Source organism: Hemiscyllium ocellatum, chromosome 14, assembly GCF_020745735.1.
Source record: "Hemiscyllium ocellatum isolate sHemOce1 chromosome 14, sHemOce1.pat.X.cur, whole genome shotgun sequence".
In the NCBI taxonomy this organism is placed as follows: domain Eukaryota; kingdom Metazoa; phylum Chordata; class Chondrichthyes; order Orectolobiformes; family Hemiscylliidae; genus Hemiscyllium; species Hemiscyllium ocellatum.
The window spans coordinates 22,144,979-22,164,353 of record NC_083414.1 but is presented as its reverse complement, the minus strand read 5'-3'; the positions used below and the strand labels follow the sequence as shown (position 1 = coordinate 22,164,353).

Sequence of the window (19,375 nt, the reverse complement as noted above, 5' to 3'; positions counted from 1 at the left end):
GACTCAAATGTTAGGTTGATACAGTTTAGCTTTGCATATGTTTATCAGGATGGATTGCTGAGTGCTTACTCACTTAAGCTTCTATTAAGATTTAACAGTTGATTTGATGGCAATCAATCACTCATTTACGGAAAAGGTGCCACTGCTGACTTTTTTGCCTTTTTGTTTCAATCTTCACTGACATTTAAAAATATTTTCACTAAAACAATTAAACTGACTTGGATAGTTCAACATCAATATCTGAACAATGACAGAAATTCATCTTTTGTTGATGCAATTTGTATTCCATCAACATGTTCATGAAAAAATAATGCAATAACCAATTTTACCTTTTGGGCTGCATAGTCCACTGTTTCGTCATCTTGAGAATGAGAATCTGATAGACTTTCATAAAAACTTTCATTGTAAGGGCCATCTAAATGCAACCTAGTCCTGCATGGGAAAGAATGCAATAACAATTATTTAAACCAAAAGATTTATATTAAATCACAATTCATGTTTTCAATCTCTCAAAAAACAACTAACTGCACAAAATAAAGCTTTCCATAATATCTTGTTCACATTGGTGTCCATGACTGGAAAGCTGTGATGTTAATCTTAGGTGGAATTTTATGATCTTGATCTTAAAGAGGCTGGACAGCCACATTTCTGTTCACGGTCAGTACCCACAGGCAAACCAATACCATACAATTAATTCTGACCAAAATCAGAATCCCGATTTTGACTGGGTATTGTTTGGGCTTTCCTCAGCAGGACATCCAAATCTGGTTAAACAGATCTGATCAGTCAAAACAAGGGACACTTAATAGGTAGACTTGAAAAATGCCTTTATACCCAAGCCATTCCATTTCCCTAGTTAATGATAATATTGGCGGAGAGAAATGAGAAATAATTTTATTTTGATGTAGCAGAATCATTGTTTTACAATTTTCGAATGCCATATAGTCAATTTTTTTTAAAAAAAAGCAATCATGCAAACAAAAGTATTAACCATTAACATGGCACATGATTTTGTATAAGCTTCACTAGCTCCTGTCCATATTTTAGATTACAAACTGAAAATTTCCAATATAATAATGATACACTTACTTTTTTCTGAACTTTTTTGAGTGCAATCTTGAGTACATTATTCTCAAAACTTTGAAATGATAATTGTAACTTAGAGATACTAAAATAAGCCTATTTGAAAGCCTATTATTTAACTTGACAAAATTGTAACAAGATTAATAATTTAAGATTTAGTATCCTACAGCACCCTCAAGTGGCCATATGACATGTAATCAACTAAAGTTTGTTGTGGTTCTGTTCGCCGAGCTGGGATTTTGTGTTGCAGACGTTTCGCCCCCTGTCTAGGTGACATCCTCAGTGCTTGGGAGCCTCCTGTGAAGCAGAGGATGTCACCTAGACAGGGCACGAAACGTCTGCAACACAAATTCCCAGCTCGGCGAACAGAACCACAACAACGAGCACCCAAGCTACAAATCTTCTCACAAACTTTGAACAACTAAAGTTTACAACAGAACAAACAATGACTAGTAACATATATTCTGAGGTTTAATCAGCGTTGGACAGATATTACTGCTATTAAACTGGATTACTAAATACACGATATTAAAATAGCATAGGGATTCTGAATCCTACTTCTATGATATTTCAGGAGTTAATTTGTCACAATGGCTTTACAACAGAAGAGGTCAGCGACTAGTATAAAATGCCTTTTGAATAAAATAACCAGTAATTTTCCAAAGATTTTGATGGAAGCAATATCACTTGAAATCTTTGCCACAATATGGAAAAGGTTGCTTTTGGAATAACATTAGATTTTTTGACAACATAAGCTAGATATGTAAAGGAGATAAAAACACCTGGTCGATAGAGACAGAGAGAGACACACAGACAGAGAGAGAGAGACAGACAGTGTCAACTCCCATTCCACAGAAAGGATTTCTGCTCCAACCAACATTTACTGGTATTGTAAGATAACAAATCTCCAGTTAATTCATCAAATGTTCTAAAAGTAAAGGCAAAGTCATCATAGTCACCACCAGAGCATATGACACTTTCACACTAGAGACAGAGAGATGACTGGTGGGTCACAAAGCCTCAGGCAAGGAAGAAAACCTCTGCCGGGGTGGGAATTGAATCCTGTTGAAGTCAATCTACACTGCAGAGCTAACTAATGTTGTAAAGTGTTATTGAACTGATACGTTGGTTACGTTCATGGTACATATTGTCCCATCCCTATTTTCATATACTTCTAGAATTGCATCACATAACAAGTCCAGTTAACCTGTCTGTTGGAAATTCTTCTATATGCTGTTGAACTCTCAGGTACAAAGGATAGATTCCGTCAATGTCCATCATATCAAGCATCTGTACTTGAAGGATCCGAGAAAGAACACAACCTCTCGGCAAGCCAGAATTTTCCACAACATGAATACCTGGAAGCAAGGAATCATTTCTGTATTACTGAAAAATACATTGTTATCCATAATATATATTCAATAAAAATATCTGAAATCGGTTTTCAAGTTGGAGTTAGATTTTAATGGTCTTGCATCAAATGTTATGTGCATTTTACATCTAATCATTCATCCTAATAAAATTTAACTGAAAGTTTGTAACTCTAAGTGGAAAATGGACATCCTTCATTTCATAGCTATACTATAGGAAAGAAAAACACAAACATCAAATATTTTGCAGACTGTTAGTGTCAGTGAGTGGGACTCAGTCATACAGAGTAGAATAGAATCACTAGTGTGAAAACAGGCCATTTGGCCCAACAAGTCCACACCGACCCTCCAAACAGTATCCTACCCAGACACATTCCCCTACCCTATTACTCTACACGTTCCCTGACTAATGCACATAACCTAGACATCCCTGAACACTACGGGCAATTTAGCATGGCCAATTCACCAAACTTGCATAACTCTGACTGTGGGAAGAAATTGGAGCACCTGGAGGAAACCCACACAGACACAGGGAGAATGTGCAAACACAGACAGTCGCCCAAGCATGGAATCAAATCCAGATCCCTGGTGCTGTGAGGCAGCAGTGCTAACCACTGAGCCCACTGTGCCTCATTTAATTTGGCCAGACCCAGAGCCAAAAATAAGGCACATATTTAAGGAGGGCCTTACAATCAATTCACAGGCTCTTACATCCATGTCTCTGCTCCAAACCTGTCACAGCTGCCACATTTGTTCACAAACCCAATTGCTCACTATACGATCCCGGAGGTTCACAACCACCATTTTGGGAACACCTGACCAAGAATATAGTAACAGTGTAAGAACAAATTGATACATCATTTAATACTACTGTATTCAATCTTTTTTCATTTATTCATGGAATGTGAACATCATTGTGTAATACAGTTGTACAGCATGGAAACAGACCCTTCAGTCCAACTCGCCCATGCCAACCAGATAAACTAAATTAATCTAGTCCCATTTGCCAGAATTTGGTCCTTATCCGTCTAAACCCTTTATATTCATAAACCTATACAGATGCATTTTAAATATTGCAATTGTACTAGCCTCCACCACTTCCTCTGGCAGCTCATCTTTACACGCACCACCCTCTGCGTGAAAAAGTTGTCCCTTAGGTACCGTTTAAATCTTTCCTCTCCCACCATAAGTTTATGCCCTCTACCCTGGGGAAAAAAAGCCCTTGACTCTTCACCCTATCCATTCCCGTCATGATTTAGAAACCTCTAGAAAATCAACCCTCAGCCTCCGATGCTCCAGGTAAAACAGTCCCAGCCTATTCAGCCTCTCTCTATAGTTGAAAAATTTCAAGCCTGGCAACATCCTTGTGAATCTTTTCTGAACTCTTTCATGTTTGACAACATCCTTCCTATAACAGGGAGACTAGAATTGTATGTAGAATTCATAAACTGGCCTAACCAATGTCCAGTACAGCTAATAATATACAGTCCAGTACAACGTGCAGCACGACAACACAACTCCTGTACTCAGTGCACTAACCAATAAAGGCAAGCACAACAAATACCTTCCTCACTATCCTGTCTACCTGCAACTCCACCTTCAAGGAACTACAAACCTGCACCCCAAAATCTCTTTGTTCAGCAACACTCCTCAGTGCCCTGCCATTAACTGTACAAATCCTGCCCTGATTTGTCTCATTTATCGAAATTAAATTCCGTCTGCCACTCCTGAATCCATCAGCCCATCTGATCAAGGTTTCGTTATACTCTAAGGTAACCTTTTTCACTGTCCACTACACCCACCAACTTTGGGATCATCTTCAAATTTTCACCCTATGTTCAATCCAAATCCTTATCATTGACAAAGGCTAAATTTATTGCCCATCCCTAATTACCAAAAAGGAAAATACAGCACAGGAACAAGCTTTTCAACTCTTCAAACCTATACTGATACATTCAATATTCAAACAAATGTGAGGTGATGCATTTGGAAGGTCAAATAAGTTGGAAAATAGCATCCTTCCACTACTACCCTCTGCCTCCTATGACTAAATCAGTTCTGTATCCATCTTGACAGCTCACCCAATACCATGTGACTTCAGCTTTTGTACCAGTCTGCCATGAGGCTGTACCATGTGAACAACATCAACTGCTTTTCCCTCGATCATTTGTCACCTCATTAAAAAACTGAAGTTGGTAAGGCATGATCTTCCTCACAAAACCACACTGTCTATCAGTAAGTCAATTTGCTTCAAAATGTGTATAGAGTTTGTCCCTCAGAATCTTATCCCATAATTTCCCGACCATGGAAGGGAGGCTCACAGGCCTGTAATTTCCTGGTTTAATCCTGCTATCCTTCCTGGGGTAACAATGAGAAGCTCGATTGCCACAGGTGTAACATTGCTCCCAAACCATGCCCTTCCCCAAAAATTAGGTACAAGCCCTCTCTACAGCCCTAGTTATTTGATTCACCAGGACAACAATGAGGAAAACATGTTTTATTCAGAGGGTGGCCTGCATCTGGAACTCAATGGCAGTACAGGCAAAAGCCAAGGCATAAAAGCTATGGACTAAGTGCTGGAAAATTGAATTTAAATAGCTAGGCAGCTGCTTTTGAATGCCATGGACACAACAGGTCAAACGCCTGTGTTCTGTGCTGTAGGTCTGACTCTGGACTAATCCCAGTGTTTAGATTAGAGTGATGCTGGAAAAGCACAGCAGGTCAGGCAGCATCAGAGAAGCAGGAAAATCGACGTTTCGGGCAAAAGCCCTTCATCAGGACTAATCCCAGTATGGTCCAATTCAAACACATCTCTCCTGAACAGTTCCCTTTTACCTCAGTAATGATGCCAGCGCCCCAAAAACTAAAAGCTATTCCATCCATATCAATCTTTGAGCAATGCATTTATCTCCTTGACCTGATTTGTCCTATGCCAATTTGTCCATGGATCAGGTAGTAATCCAGAGATTACCACCTTGGAGGTTCTGCTTCTTAATTTAGCTCTTAACCGTTTAAAATATTCCAGCAAAGTCTCCTTTCTAGTCCCACCAATCATAGAATCCTGACAGTGTGAGAACACGCCATTCAGCCCTTCAAGTCAACACCAACCCTCTGAAGAACATTCCACTCAGAAATGCCCCCTACCCTATCACAATAACCCTACATTTCCCATGGCCAACCCATCTAACCTTCACATCCTTGGTCACGATGGACAATTTAGCATGCCCAGTCCACCTAACTCGCTCAGCCTTGGACTATGGGAGGAAACTGGAACACCCAGAGGAAATCCACGTAGACACAGGGTGAATGTGCAAACTCCAGTCAGTCCAAAGGTTGGAATCGAACCTGGGTCCCTGGCACTGACAGACATTAATGTTGACCACTGAGCCACTGTGCTGCCAATGCCATTAGTAACATATATGCAGAATAAGAATTGTACAAAATAGGCAAGTCAGAAAGTTAGAATATAAAAACAGCATAGAACGACCAAAAAAAGTTAATACACACTGAAAGGTTAGAATGCAAAGAAAGCTATCCAGATTATAAAAACAGCTGATCAGACTTGCAATGAATATTTAAAGGAAAGAGCTAACAAATCAAGACTTGGTTCGTTTAAGAACGGATGAAGAATTAATAATGAAAAATAAGGAAATAGCAGAGGACTTGAAAAGGTATATTGCATCCTCTGGCATGGAGGCAGCAATCAACATTCCAGAAGCATCGATAACAATTGGGAAATGGAAAGGAGGGAGGATCTCAGGAAAATGGGATATTCATGCCACACAAGTGCAAGCAAAGAACATCTTCAACAAGAGAGAAAAACATCTTCCACCCCTTGACATTCAGTGGCATAATCATCACTGAAACCCCTGCAACCAGCATCCTGACGGTAACCAATGACAAAACAGAACTAGACAAGCTGGGACAAACTGTGTCTTCAAGAATAGGTCAGAGTTGAGGTATCCTGCAGCAAACAGTTCATCTCCTGACTCCCTAAAGTCTGTCCACCATCTACAAGGCACAAATTAGGAATTCAATGAATACTCTCCTGTTCAGTTCAAACACTCAAGAATCTTGACATCATCCAGGACAAAGCAACTCTTTTATTGGGCGCTTTATTCACAAACGTTCACTACCTCCACCACCTGTGCTCAGTAGCAGCAATTTATATATAATCTACAAGATTTACCAAATATCCTCAGACAGCACCTTCCAAACTCACAACTACTTCCACCTAGAAGGACAAGGACAGCAGCTACATGGAAAAACCACTACCTGTAAGCCGCTCATCATTCTGACTTGGAAACACATTGCCATGCCTTTGCTGTCGCTGAGTCAAAATCTTGAAACACCCTAACATCATTGTGGGTCTAATTTCAATTGAATTGCAACTGTGTAAGAAAGCAGTTTACCACCACTTTCTCAAAGGGCAATTAGAAGGATGGATATTGAATGCTGGCCAAGCCAGCAGTGCCCATTACCCATGAATAAATGAATAAGAAAAAAAAAATCAGAATCATACAAAGTTAAAAAAAATCATACAACACCAGGTTGTAGTCCAACAGGTTTATTTGGAAGCACTAGCTTTTGGAGTACTGCTCCTGCATCAGGTGGCTATGGAGGTTAAGATCATGCTCACAGAACTTATAGCCAAAAGGAGTGTCATGGTGATTTGATACAGTAAACGATCTTCGATTAAAACTTTCTTCTCAATTTCATCTGAGGAGTAGGATAGTTCAATGTTTTGGGCAGGATCCTTCATCAGCTCCTCAGATGCCACCTAACCTGCTGTGCTTTTTCCATCACCATACTCTATTCACTATGACAGTAACTCTTGTATTTAGTTCAAACGCTCAAGACCTTTAACACAATCCAGGACAAAGTAGCCTGTTTAATACGCACTACATGTCAAACATTCACCTCTTCTACCACCAACGCTGAGTCGCAGCAGTGTGTATCATCTACAAGATGCACTGCAGAGATTCAACAAAGATCCTTAGACAGCATCTTCCAAGCCCACAACCATTTGCATCGAAAAGGACAAAGCCAGTAGACACATGGCAACACTACCTTCATGCATTTGATATGGTGCTACATCAAAATATACTGTGGTGGAGGCACTGTAGTGCATAGAAGATTGCCTGGCTATCAAGAATCAGAGGGGATGTGGAAATAGGTATTTTGCAGGTTGGCAAGATAAAATGAATGTTATGCAACAGGGATCAATGTTGTGACCTCAACGGATTCCAAATTATAGACTTAAAGAAGAACAGGTGCTATGATGGCAACATTTGTTGATAACACAAAGATAGGTAGAAAAGTTGCAAAGATGGCACAAGGTGGTTGCAAAACATACTAGTTAAGTGGACATGGATGTTGGAAATGAAGCATAATGTGGGAAAATGTGAAGGCGTCCATTTGGCAGGAGGAATGAAAAAAGCATGTGAAAAGGTGAAATCTTGCTGAGCTCTGAGATGCCGAGGGATCTGGGTGTCTTCACATACAAATTGCAAAATATTAGTCTGAAGGTAAAGCAAGTAATTAGGAAACAAAACCAGAAATTGCTGGAAAAGCTCAGCATCTGTGGAGAGAAATCATTTAATGTTTTGGGTTGAGTGACCCTTCCTCATAACCACAATTAGGAAATTGATATTATTAACTCATGAAGATAATCAAATACATAAGTAGCAAGATTATGCATCAATTATACAGTGCACCTGTGTGACCTCATTGAGAGTATAATGCACAGTATTGGTCACCCTTATTTAAGAAAATATGCAAATGTATAAGATGCAATTCAATGAAGGTTTTACTAGATTAATATCTGGAAATGTGCAGATTGTCTTATAAGAGAAGGTTAAATAGGCTGGGCTTGTATCTAGTGAAGGTTAGAAGATTAAGTGGTGGACTTTTTTTTTGAAAAATTCTGAAGGATATTGACAGGATAGATTTGGAAACAATGTTGCCTTTTATGGGAGAATCTAAAACTAGGTGCTGAAAACTCATCAGGGGTATGCAAGATTGTGAATGTGAGGTTGAAATCTCATTGGCCATAATCTTACTGAATGTTTGAGCATACTCATAGGGCCAAATGTCCTACTCCTGTTCTCAATTCATATTGTAAGCTTTTTTCTAATTGCTTATTATAACTCAAGACTGGTGGCAGGACTGCAGAACTCAGATATCATCACTTGATTATGGGATAGTTTTGTACAGTGTACAGCATGCTGTTTCCAAAGTTTAGCATGTGATCCTGTGTTGCAGCTTCACCAAACTGGCACTGTATTTTTAAGGATGCACTAAGAAAGGCATGAAAAAGCAACGTCAGCGATTGAGGCAAAGGACCAATTCCATCTCCCGGGAACATCTGCCAAATGTGTGGTCCAAGATTGAGCTCAGCCACCATTTCAAGAACCCATACAGCCCATGATCAGTGACACAGAATCTTCTCATTATCAACAATGGTGACAATTGATGCTGGCATGCTCTCTTACAATCAGCTCACTCCACCTGCCTGATTATGAGGTTACAAACTGCTGTTACTAATAGCCATAAATGTCCAGTTTTAAGATGCTAGATCTGTTGTAAAACTATCCTTTTAAGAACGGTGGCAGTGCCACAAATCATGCAAGGCCTCATTACTGTGAAGCAGGTCCATCGCCACCAAAACTGCGCAATGGTTACACCTACCAATACAGTCATGCAACAGAAAAGTTTTTGGGGATGAGATCAAGCACAATTTTCCCTCCAGTTTGTTCTCCCATCACTTTCTGTCAGTACATTCTTCAGGGCCTATCCAGCCTAATCAGCAGTGGTCAGACCAAGTCAGTTCTCATGAAGACGACGACTTTCATCAAGTATTTTTTTGTGGCCTTACTACCCTCAATGTTTCCATATTATACACTACTTAGATGAAGAGTACAAATTCATCAGTTGAGGGACGGCAATAAGTGGTAATCACCAGGAGATTTCCTTGTCCACATCTGACCTGAGGCCACAAGACATTAAGGGTCAAGATTTAACTTTAGCAGTTCGGCCTGTACAGTATTGTGCCACCATCACTTCTGGTGAGTCTGTCCTGCCAGCAGGACATTCAGGAATAGTGATGTTGGAGTCTGAGACATTGGCATTAAAGACAATGATTTGTTGGAAATATTGTTCAACAGGTTTGTGGGACAACTCTCCCAATTATGACAGATTTCAGTCAGGACCAAAGCACAAACTGGGTAGGGGGTGCCTTTGTGACAAAGAACCAGAAAAAAAAATATGCTGTGATGCCCAAGAATACATGGCTTTCAATATGAACTAACAGCACTTTCATGGCCAAAAGCTTTCTTTCCATAATTTAATAAGTCAGTATCATTTCCTGTTCCGATGGAAAATGGTCACTTTCAAATACGAAGCCAAAGCTTAAATTTAGTGCAGGTAGAAGCAGGATGAAAAAAATCATACTGGTGGAAGTATGAATATTAATCCAAGCAGCTGATAGTATACTGAAGAATAAAATCAGGGATGACTTTCTTAGTTAATCTGTGATATAAAAATCGAATTAAGTGAAGTAATCAATGACTTCACCATAATGAGAACGAAGAATGAATCTAACCAGCCCGTTTGATGATATTTTGTTGGAAGCACACAATCAACATGCTCCATAGTGTTCAAATAATATTTGGTGAAAATACAGAGCTCTGTCAATACATCAAGGCCTTTTTGGCACCAAGAGCACTTGATTTTCAAATCTATTAAAATACAACTTCTAACAACACTGCTCGCTGCACAAATCAGTTTTCGCAAAGTGTAACCAAAGATGGACCAAAGAGGTTACTAAAATTAAATACAGTACTGCTTACTGTTCAGGTAAATTGTGACGGATTGGTAAGATGCAGGGTTATACTTTCAAATCGGGTGTGGGTCCTAGATTTAGCTAATGCAGTTCAAGATCAAAATCTCTCAAGAAAGACTCAATGCTTAACTCATTCACCAACGGTGCAAGCATATTTGAAACTAAACAACTGTTGACGGCTAACCTGAACAAAACCTCAAGTTTTCACAGGGCAAGAAACAAATTAATTTCTTCAGCAAACAATGAAGCAAATTCGACACAGGGGGGAGACACCCTTACCTATGGAATGAAAGTAGAGATATGCCCAGATAAAAAATCAAAGCGGCTATTTTCCTTCAGCCCCCTGCTGATTGTGACGTCTTATAAAATTTGGCCCAATCACACTAGCTTGTTATTATATATCCTGGATACGTACAATATCCACAGATATACATTGGGGTAAAAAGCTGACAAAAATAACACTTACCATTTCTTAAAACTTCCTTGCAAAAATGACTTGCTTCACAGTGGCTCCTTTCCTCTGAGACGATTATTCTCTTCATATCACCAGTTTTGCAATTGTTTACGTTGCTCACCAAAGCTATTGTTATCACATGAATCAGTTCACTGATAACAGTTCTTGTGCATTGTGGTCCACTAACCACACCATTAGCAGGGAAAAAGTAAGCTTTCAAATGATTAGCTAGCTCATTCAGATCCATTAAGCAGTCCTGGTCATCCTTACAGCCAAATATTAACTCTCCATTCTTCATGTATTAAAGTAAGGGAAGAGGGTTCGGGTTGGGTATGGGTGTGGGAGGAAGGAGGAAGAAGAGAGAAGAAAAAAGATTGAATTACTCTGCAGAAATTAAGCCACATTTCTAAAAGACAACATTTTTCTAATCATACTGTTCAGAGATGTTATTACACACCTCCGGAGCAGATGGGACTTGAACCCGGGCTATTCAGGGGTAGGAACACTACCACTGCACCACAAGAACCCGAGAAGTCAATGCCAATAATGGTAATAGTAACAGTGGTTAATACATCAACAGCTACCAAAATAATGTTAAATGATCAAACAATTTCTCGGACATCATATTTGAGGCATGTTAGGTTTCATTTCCTGAATAAGAGCAATTGCATTTTACATGCTTTGTTGTAGAATACGACAACGTGTTCAAGTTATAGCCAATGAAACTTGAATTACAAAATATTGAAAACCAGTTTCTCCAAGAGAAAAATCATGCAAACAAGTGCCCCAATATTCATTTTAGTGAATTGTGAACATTTTCAACAGCTAAACTTGAAACAATTTTTTTCTTTTAGATGAACATGTTGGTCAAAGCTGTAGTTTTTAAAACGCAAGAACAACCAAATAAGTACCTTTACAATAGTTTGAGAAACAGTGTGACACCCCGTAATTGCAAACAGTTACATAGAGGCAATAACAGCAGTTTGCAAAGATACTAAAAGGCTGAGACTCTCAGAGGCCTGCAGCACAGATAAAGGCCCTGTGGCCAACGAGTACACATTGGTCAAATCAACCACTATTCTAAACCTATTTTCCAGTATGTGGCTCATAGCTTTATATGTAAATGGTATAATTTTATAATTTTCCTGAAAATGAAAAAGACAGACTGTTTCTATTGATTCAGAAATTTAATGAGATTAAAGTTTTGCCACGTTGCATTTCAGGGAAAACAGGTCATACATAACATACTCAATTAAGGAAGCAGATATTATGCTCAATGAAGGAAACATTAGGAATACTTCTCACAATAAAATGCTGTATGAAATGTTTGACAAAACTGAATAAAAGAAGGGAATACATTTAAGTCGAAAAAACTTGGGCCATTTCAGTTTAAGTACATTGAGAACACAAGTCATCCTAATTACTGACAAACAACCTCAGCCAGTGAAAATTAACTGACAAAAACAAAGTCCAAATCCTTCAGATTTAATTAATTATTGTTGGAGCTTTTCTTAGTATTACAGTTTTAAAACACGTTGCCTATTTAAATCCCATCCTCTTCTAGATTTTGCTTCTGCAACTGATTAAGGAGATTGACACTCTCTCACTCTGACTCAACACTGCTCGTAAGACCAAGAATTATCAATAAACATACAATTGCTCATGTAGGGTTCAAGTGACCCAAAGTTTTGGAACAGCTGCTATTCAAAAGCTTTGTCCTGACTCTAACAGGACAAAGGCAAATTTAAACAACCAATAGGGGGCATTAGTTTGCTGATAATAGTAAATTCTGCTCCATTAAAGTTGAACAAATTAGAGAGTTTTCATACACTTTTCAGTAGCATTAAGCAAAACAAAGTGACTGTAATTACCTTAAAAATTTTTAGGTTGTTCTGAGGCTCCTGTAACAAGCTTTTCAAGGCAATGTACATACGTTGTTTATTCCTGTAAAACATTAGGTATTTTAGAAGTGGACTACTGAACATTTCTAGATATTTTTTGTCTGATAACTGTAGCTTCCATTAGGTGAGCCTAAGCTTGTAAAAAAGCAAAACAAGACGTAAATGCAAAAAGAACTTGACAGGATGACCAAGGATTTATTTATTTTGCTCCTTCCGTGTAATGCAACACCCCAAGGTACATTATAAAACAAAGCATTATAAGTCACTAAGTAAAAATTAGGTCAGATGACCACAAGGTAAAAGACAAAGGCTTAAAAGAAAAGTCTTAAAAAAGGAGGAAAACAAGTTGCAAAAGAAGACAATCATAGAAAAGCAGTTACTGAGTTTGAGGCTTGGCTATTGAAAGCACTGTCATCAATGGTGGAGCAATTATGATTGGAACTGCACGAGGCACTACAATTCCAGAAGCATAAATACCTTGATGGGCTCTGGGGCTGGAGGCATTACAGAGATGCAGACATGCAAGGTCACCAAATAGAAGGGCTTGGCCAAGAAAACATTGGAATATTCATTTATAGAGGTTATGACAGACCTCAGCTGCAAATGAGCTGGAACAGAGGTAAAAATCAAGGAATGTTGTGGAGGTGCAAGTAGGCAGTTTTAGTAATAGCACAAAAGAGACTAAAGCTCATTCTGGGATCAAATCAAGATTGTCTGTCAGTCTGTTGGTAATCTCAAACTGTTGCTTGGAAGGAGGACCGATTTTGTAATTAGAGAATGGGAGTTTGGAGTAGGGATCAAAAGCAATGACTTCAGTTTTCCCAATATTTAAGTTGAGAAAAATATCTGCTCATCCATACTGAATGTCAGATAAGTAGTGAAGCACACCTTGTTGTTGCCAGCAAATAGATGAAATAACACTGACTTTCAATAGGTTGTCAAGTGACAGCACATACAGAAGAAACAGGATGTGCCATGAATAGATAAATGGAGGAAGCCAGATATATTGGTGCGCAAGTAGGATCTACAGCTGTTACAGCTAATTCCCAGGCTACAATTTGATAGATATGAGCAATGCCATGCTGCTGAATGACAGTACAGAAGTATTGGAGGAGGAAAGCATGCTCAGCCTCGTCAAAGGCTGCAAACAAACTGCGATGAAAGTTTACCTTTGTCAGTCACATGTGATACAACCTTTTCTCTAACCCCAACACAATAAATGGGTATGTTACACTGTCACTTAATACCAGTCATACTCAACATCTTCTTGAATGAAATGACCCACTGTGAATAAATCCAGTGTTTACAAAACTTAGAAACAACAACATTAAACTTGCAATCGCTGATGTGTAACAACTGTTATTTTATTTTTGTTTGCGCACTAAAATAGAAGAATTACCATTTTAAAACCATGGATTGTGGAAGGAATATCTTCAAGCAGTATGTAAGATTGTTTGTAGACCTAGGAATGCATGTAGATTGGCTAACATGCTGCTGGCCAAATTTCAATTAGCTGGTGTAAATATGACTTGTTGCAGATGCCAAAGATCATCAGCCTGACAACAACTTTCTGACTGGCAACTGAAAACCAATGGGTGTGAACAATACAGAGAGAAACCCTGGGACTTCTGGAAGTGAGATGGTATGTGGGTCACTCTCTGATCAGTAAAACGTGAGATTAAAGAAAGTTGCTGCAAGCTGATGCTTTTAACACACAAGTCAAATACTTTATTATTTGTGAACCAGTTTCTGTGCCTGCTGTGAAGTGAAAGAACTCAAAGGAAATGCTCAGATCAATCAAGGATTTGAGGTACAAAAAAAATATCCACAATCAAATGTGAGGGGGACAGAGAGCAGACGGAGGGACAGAGTACATGAATATAGTCTAAAAGTGCTGCAGTTCACACAGGAAACATCAAGTGCTGATCCAGGCGCTGGTGAGAGAAGAATAAGAGTTGTAATCCACAGTCCAGCAAAAATATTTACATTGTACAAATCCTACTAAACGTTGAGAAAAAGGAGGAAGGGGCATTCTTCATGTCACTTGAGAAAATGGCAGTACAAATGAATTGGGCAAAAGACAACGAGACATGCAACTTAGCACAGGTCTGACAGCATCCGAGGAGCAGGGGAAAAAAAATCAGCTAGGCAAAAGTGAGGACTGCAGATGCTGGAAACCAGAGTTTAGATCCTGCTCCTCGGATGTTGCGGGACCTGCTGTGCTTTCCCAGCACCACTCTAACCTAAAAACTTTGGTTTCCAGCATCTGCAGTCCTCACTTTTGCCTATGCAACTTAGCAGGTAAATTTATGTTTCCTTGTCAAAGGGTGTTGAGATTATTATGCTGCACTGAAGTAGTTAAATAGGACTTAGTGCCTGATGCACCACAGGCAAAGGCTCGAGAATGCAAGGAAACAGAATTTAATGCAAACCTACACTGAATTTCAAAGGGTTAACAAAATTATTGGTGGATATGAGCATGAGAAGCTGAAACCACAAGTGGAGCTGTTCAAGAAATTATTCCCTTTGAGAAATTATTCCATAATAAGAATCCATGTTGAGGAAAAGATTTGCAACTGGTAGACAGGCACCAATAATGACTGATGATTAGGACTGATTCATAAAACCAAACATTTTCCAACATAAATTTGTAATGGATAGAAAATAAGAGAGCGTGCAAGGAAAGCAAAATCAAGAGTCATGAATGGATAGCTGGGAATGACTCATGTTCTCTTCCTGAGATCAAAATGAAAGTACTGAGAGTAGCAACAAAAATCAAAATCAGAGCTGTTACTTTTGTAATAAAAATTGGAAGGAAAACCTATAGGAACTTATTTTAACTCACGAGAAAGAATGCAAAAGGGAACACAAAACGAAAATGGAACAGGTCAAATTGCAGCTTTAACTGCAACTGAAAGACTAGAGGTAAATGCTGCAGAAATACATACGGTAAACTGGATTATGAAGGGGCTTTCGGCTGGAGGGAAGATAACCCCTTTTTCATCGAATGAAGCCCATAACAATACTAAGGGTATAGAGGAACAACTCTCATACTTCTGCTTTAATTTATTATTTAGTTTTCCCTCTAAGGAGTTGAACGAAAGTAGCTGGTATTGGCCGATATGAAAAATTTTAACGAGTTCCTGGAACCCGATGGGATATATCGCAAAATATCAAGGAAGGAATTTGCTGGGGCCTTGTACAAAACTTTGTTTCTCCTTTATTCACAGACAAGGCCCACAGAACTGGAGAATAAGCAATATTGCTCCTTTGTTTTAGGGCAACAAGGATAACTCTGGAAGGCCTTACGTCATTGCTGGCAAAACTAAAGGAGAAGATTCTTCGGGACAAAATTTATTCACGTTTGGGAAAAGTATGAACTTATTAGTGACAAACAGCTTGGCTTTGTATGGGGTGATGTGTGTGCCTCACAAATTTGATTGAATCTTTTAAAGAAATAACAATGATGATTGATAACAGTAGAACAGTGGATGAGGTCGACATAGACCTTAGCAAGGCCTTTGACAAGATCGCAGGGTGCAATCATGTGGGATCTGTGGTGAACCTATAAAAAGGTACATAACTGGCTTGATCACAGAAGACAAAAAGCAGTGCTGGAACAGAGCTTTTCTGGAGATCTGTGATCAGTGGTATTCGCGGGGATCAGTGCTGCGACTCCTGTTGCTTGTACTATATGTATAAGTGAATTAGTAAATTTGTGGACGACACAAAGGTTGAGGGATCTGCAGATAGTGAGGAGGATTGCCAGAGGATATAGCAATAGATATAGATAGGTTAGAGACCTGGGTGGAGAAATGGTAGATGGGAGTTTAATCCTGACACAAGGTGATGCATTTTGGAAGGTCTAATTCAGGAGGCAAGTATGCAGTAAATAGCAGAACCAGGAGATATATTTACATAGAGGGCGTTCCTCAGGTGTACAAATCCAAAATTCCTTGAAAGTGGCAACACAAGTGGCATGCTTGCCTTTATCAGTCAGAGTATAGAATATAAAAATTATCAAGTCATGTTAAGCTGCAGAGAACTTTAGTAAGGTCACATTTAGAATATTGCACAGAGTTCTGGTCACCATATAACCAGAAGGATGTAGAGGCTCTACAGAGGGTACAGAAAATATTTACCAGGATATCACCTGGTCTGGAGAGTCTGAGCTATGACGGCAGACTGAAAAACTTTGGTCCGTTTTCTCTTGAAGGTTAGGAGACTGAGGGCAGACCTGATAAATAGAGGGGTTTTTTTTGTTGTGTCACCATAGTCTTACCAGATCATATAAACTGCTCTCAGAGAGAAGCGACTGGTGGTGACTTAACCTGAGGGCCACCAGACCTCAGCGAGGAACGAGGTTGAGAAGGAGTGTCCTTAATGGTAACCTCAAACTGGTGATGGGAATTGAACCCATGCTGTTGGTATCACACTGCTCTGTAAACCAAAAATCGAGCCAACTGAGCTAAAATGATTTCCGATACAAAATTATGAATGGTATGGATAGTTGGAATCTTTTTCCCAGGGTAGAAATGTCAATGCCTGGGGACAAAGATTTAAGGTAAAAGGGGGAGCTTAAACAAGATGTGAGAAGTTATTTCTTTCTAAACACAGAAGGTGCTAAGTGCCTGGAATGCGCTGCTAAATGTGGTGGTAGCAGGTACACAAATAATATTTAAGAGGCATCTTGACAGATGCATAAATAGCGAGAGATTAGAAGGATAGAGACCATGCAGAAGCAAAAAAAAATTAGTTTAGAAAAGCAATATGCATCAGCACAGGCCTGGTGAGGCTGAAAGGCCTGTTCCTGTGCTATACTGTTCTTTGTCAGCTAAAATGTTGGTAAACGGGATAGGTGGAGACTTTTTTCCTGACTCCATTGTATAAATTTCAAATGGAGTGTGACTCACTGTTTGGACTAGTGATTGTTGGGCAATAAAGAAATTGCCTTTGGATGGAGTTGCTTAACCTCTTGGGAATGATTTGGCAGAGTGAAAGTTGTAGCTTTGCTTAGAATCACAAAATCCAAGTGAGGCTAAAGAGACAGAATAGTTGAGTGTACAAGTTTTGGGTATTTTCCATCATGCATAGTGACCACAGCAATGACAAAATAAAGTCCATTACCTTAGGTCACACAGTAACATTAATAGGGTAGCTAAAACGATTTAAGAATGACGATAATTCAAAAGAAGTGCTGTGTAGGTCTACATTAATTGAGGCAGAGAAAACAGACGGAGTTAACTAAGTTGGCACCGACAACTCACACTAAAGCTGAAGGGGTTATAGATCAGTATGATGTTTATATTGGAGCTGACGAGGAAGTGGAGAAATCCTCACAGATGTGTGAGCAATGAATAGATTGCCGTTTTTTTTCTGCAACCTTTGCGTATGTACCTGTCAAGTCTCCGAAGAACCTTGTATGTTTCAATACGGTTGCCTCACATTCTTCTCAACCTCTCCTCAAAACAGTCCACCCATACCTAGTATCAGCCTGGAGAATCTTTTCTCGGGCTGCTTCAAATGCTGGTATATCTTTCTTTACACAAGGTGCACAAACCTATTCACAATATTCCAACAATGGTCCAACTCTTGCCTTGTACAGTTTCAGCAAGACCTCCCTTTTATATTCCATTTTCTTGGAAACAAAGGCCAACATTCTACTTGCCTTCCCTGTTATGCAATGAACTTTGTTCAGAACTCCCAAATCCCTCTGTTTGGTAGCTTGTTTTTTTCCCCCCATTTAAATAATATTCAAGGCAAAACTCAAGTTTGCTGGCAGTTTGAATAACCAGCATGAATTATTTACAAACTGCAAAGATAAAGTACTTCAGTATCACAACACATGTCTTGCCTAAGCTATTCACTAGTTATCATAGTTATGCTTATTGAATAAAGTACCTCAACCAAGAAGTCATAAAAAAATTCTTTACTGCCCATCTAACAGTTGATGTAAGTGTCATAGATAGACAAAACTGCACCTAATAAACCTACATAAATGCTTCTAAGATTGATATGAACTGTGTGTGGCACTTAGGACAATAAAGATACATGCTCCTCTGCTGGAAGAGAGAAGAAGCAGGAAGCCAAAAGCCAATCCGCTCCTCATGGTTGATAGGAATTGGCACTCATTGACATATTTCTTGTGTCATTAATTAGATGAGAGCAAAAGTAACTCAGACATCCTATTTACATAGTCAAAAAAAGTGTGTAAATAGTTACACAATATTAAGTGGTACATTAGAAATCATGAAAATTTCAAAAAGAATTAACATTTTTGTAGTTTACAACTAGGTTAATTCCAAATTTTTAAATAATATTCATAGTGCTGTCAATTTTACCACAGATTAATGCATTATTTTTTCCATAAAGATACATGATTATGATGCCAAGGTTTATAACATTCACTATTCAAATTTGTACCTCACCCTGAGAAAAGATCGAGGGGACAGTATTTGCTAATCCTCTTCCATTTTCCATTAGCCACCTAATGCAAAAGAAACATCATAGTTAGACCAAACATCTCAAGTCAAATAGCAGATATGAGTCAGTTCCTTAAATAAGATAAATATGTGTAATTTAAACCAGAAAATAATTCAAGTTCAAAAAATGTACAGGTGTACAACAAAGAGAAGCCTGAATTACAAACTTTAAGTTACAGATGAAATACATGACAAAATCTAAGCATTTTCATCCATCATGTCCGGCAGACGGCAGGGGGAGA

The 19,375-nt window shown here is 38.9% G+C and overlaps 1 protein-coding gene across 1 annotated transcript in view; it reads right to left on the bottom strand.

The window, feature by feature from the left end:
* ippk (inositol 1,3,4,5,6-pentakisphosphate 2-kinase) overlaps window positions 1–19,375 on the bottom strand; it is an 82,807-nt gene that overhangs the window by 8,891 nt on the left and 54,541 nt on the right. Inside the window, exons 7-11 of the mRNA XM_060835494.1 lie at window positions 19,080–19,138; window positions 12,622–12,694; window positions 10,763–11,042; window positions 2,291–2,441; window positions 330–432 (exon numbers count right to left, since the gene is read on the bottom strand). Of these exons, the coding sequence (XP_060691477.1) occupies window positions 330–432; window positions 2,291–2,441; window positions 10,763–11,042; window positions 12,622–12,694; window positions 19,080–19,138 (666 nt within the window). The remainder of the gene's footprint in view (window positions 1–329; window positions 433–2,290; window positions 2,442–10,762; window positions 11,043–12,621; window positions 12,695–19,079; window positions 19,139–19,375) is intronic.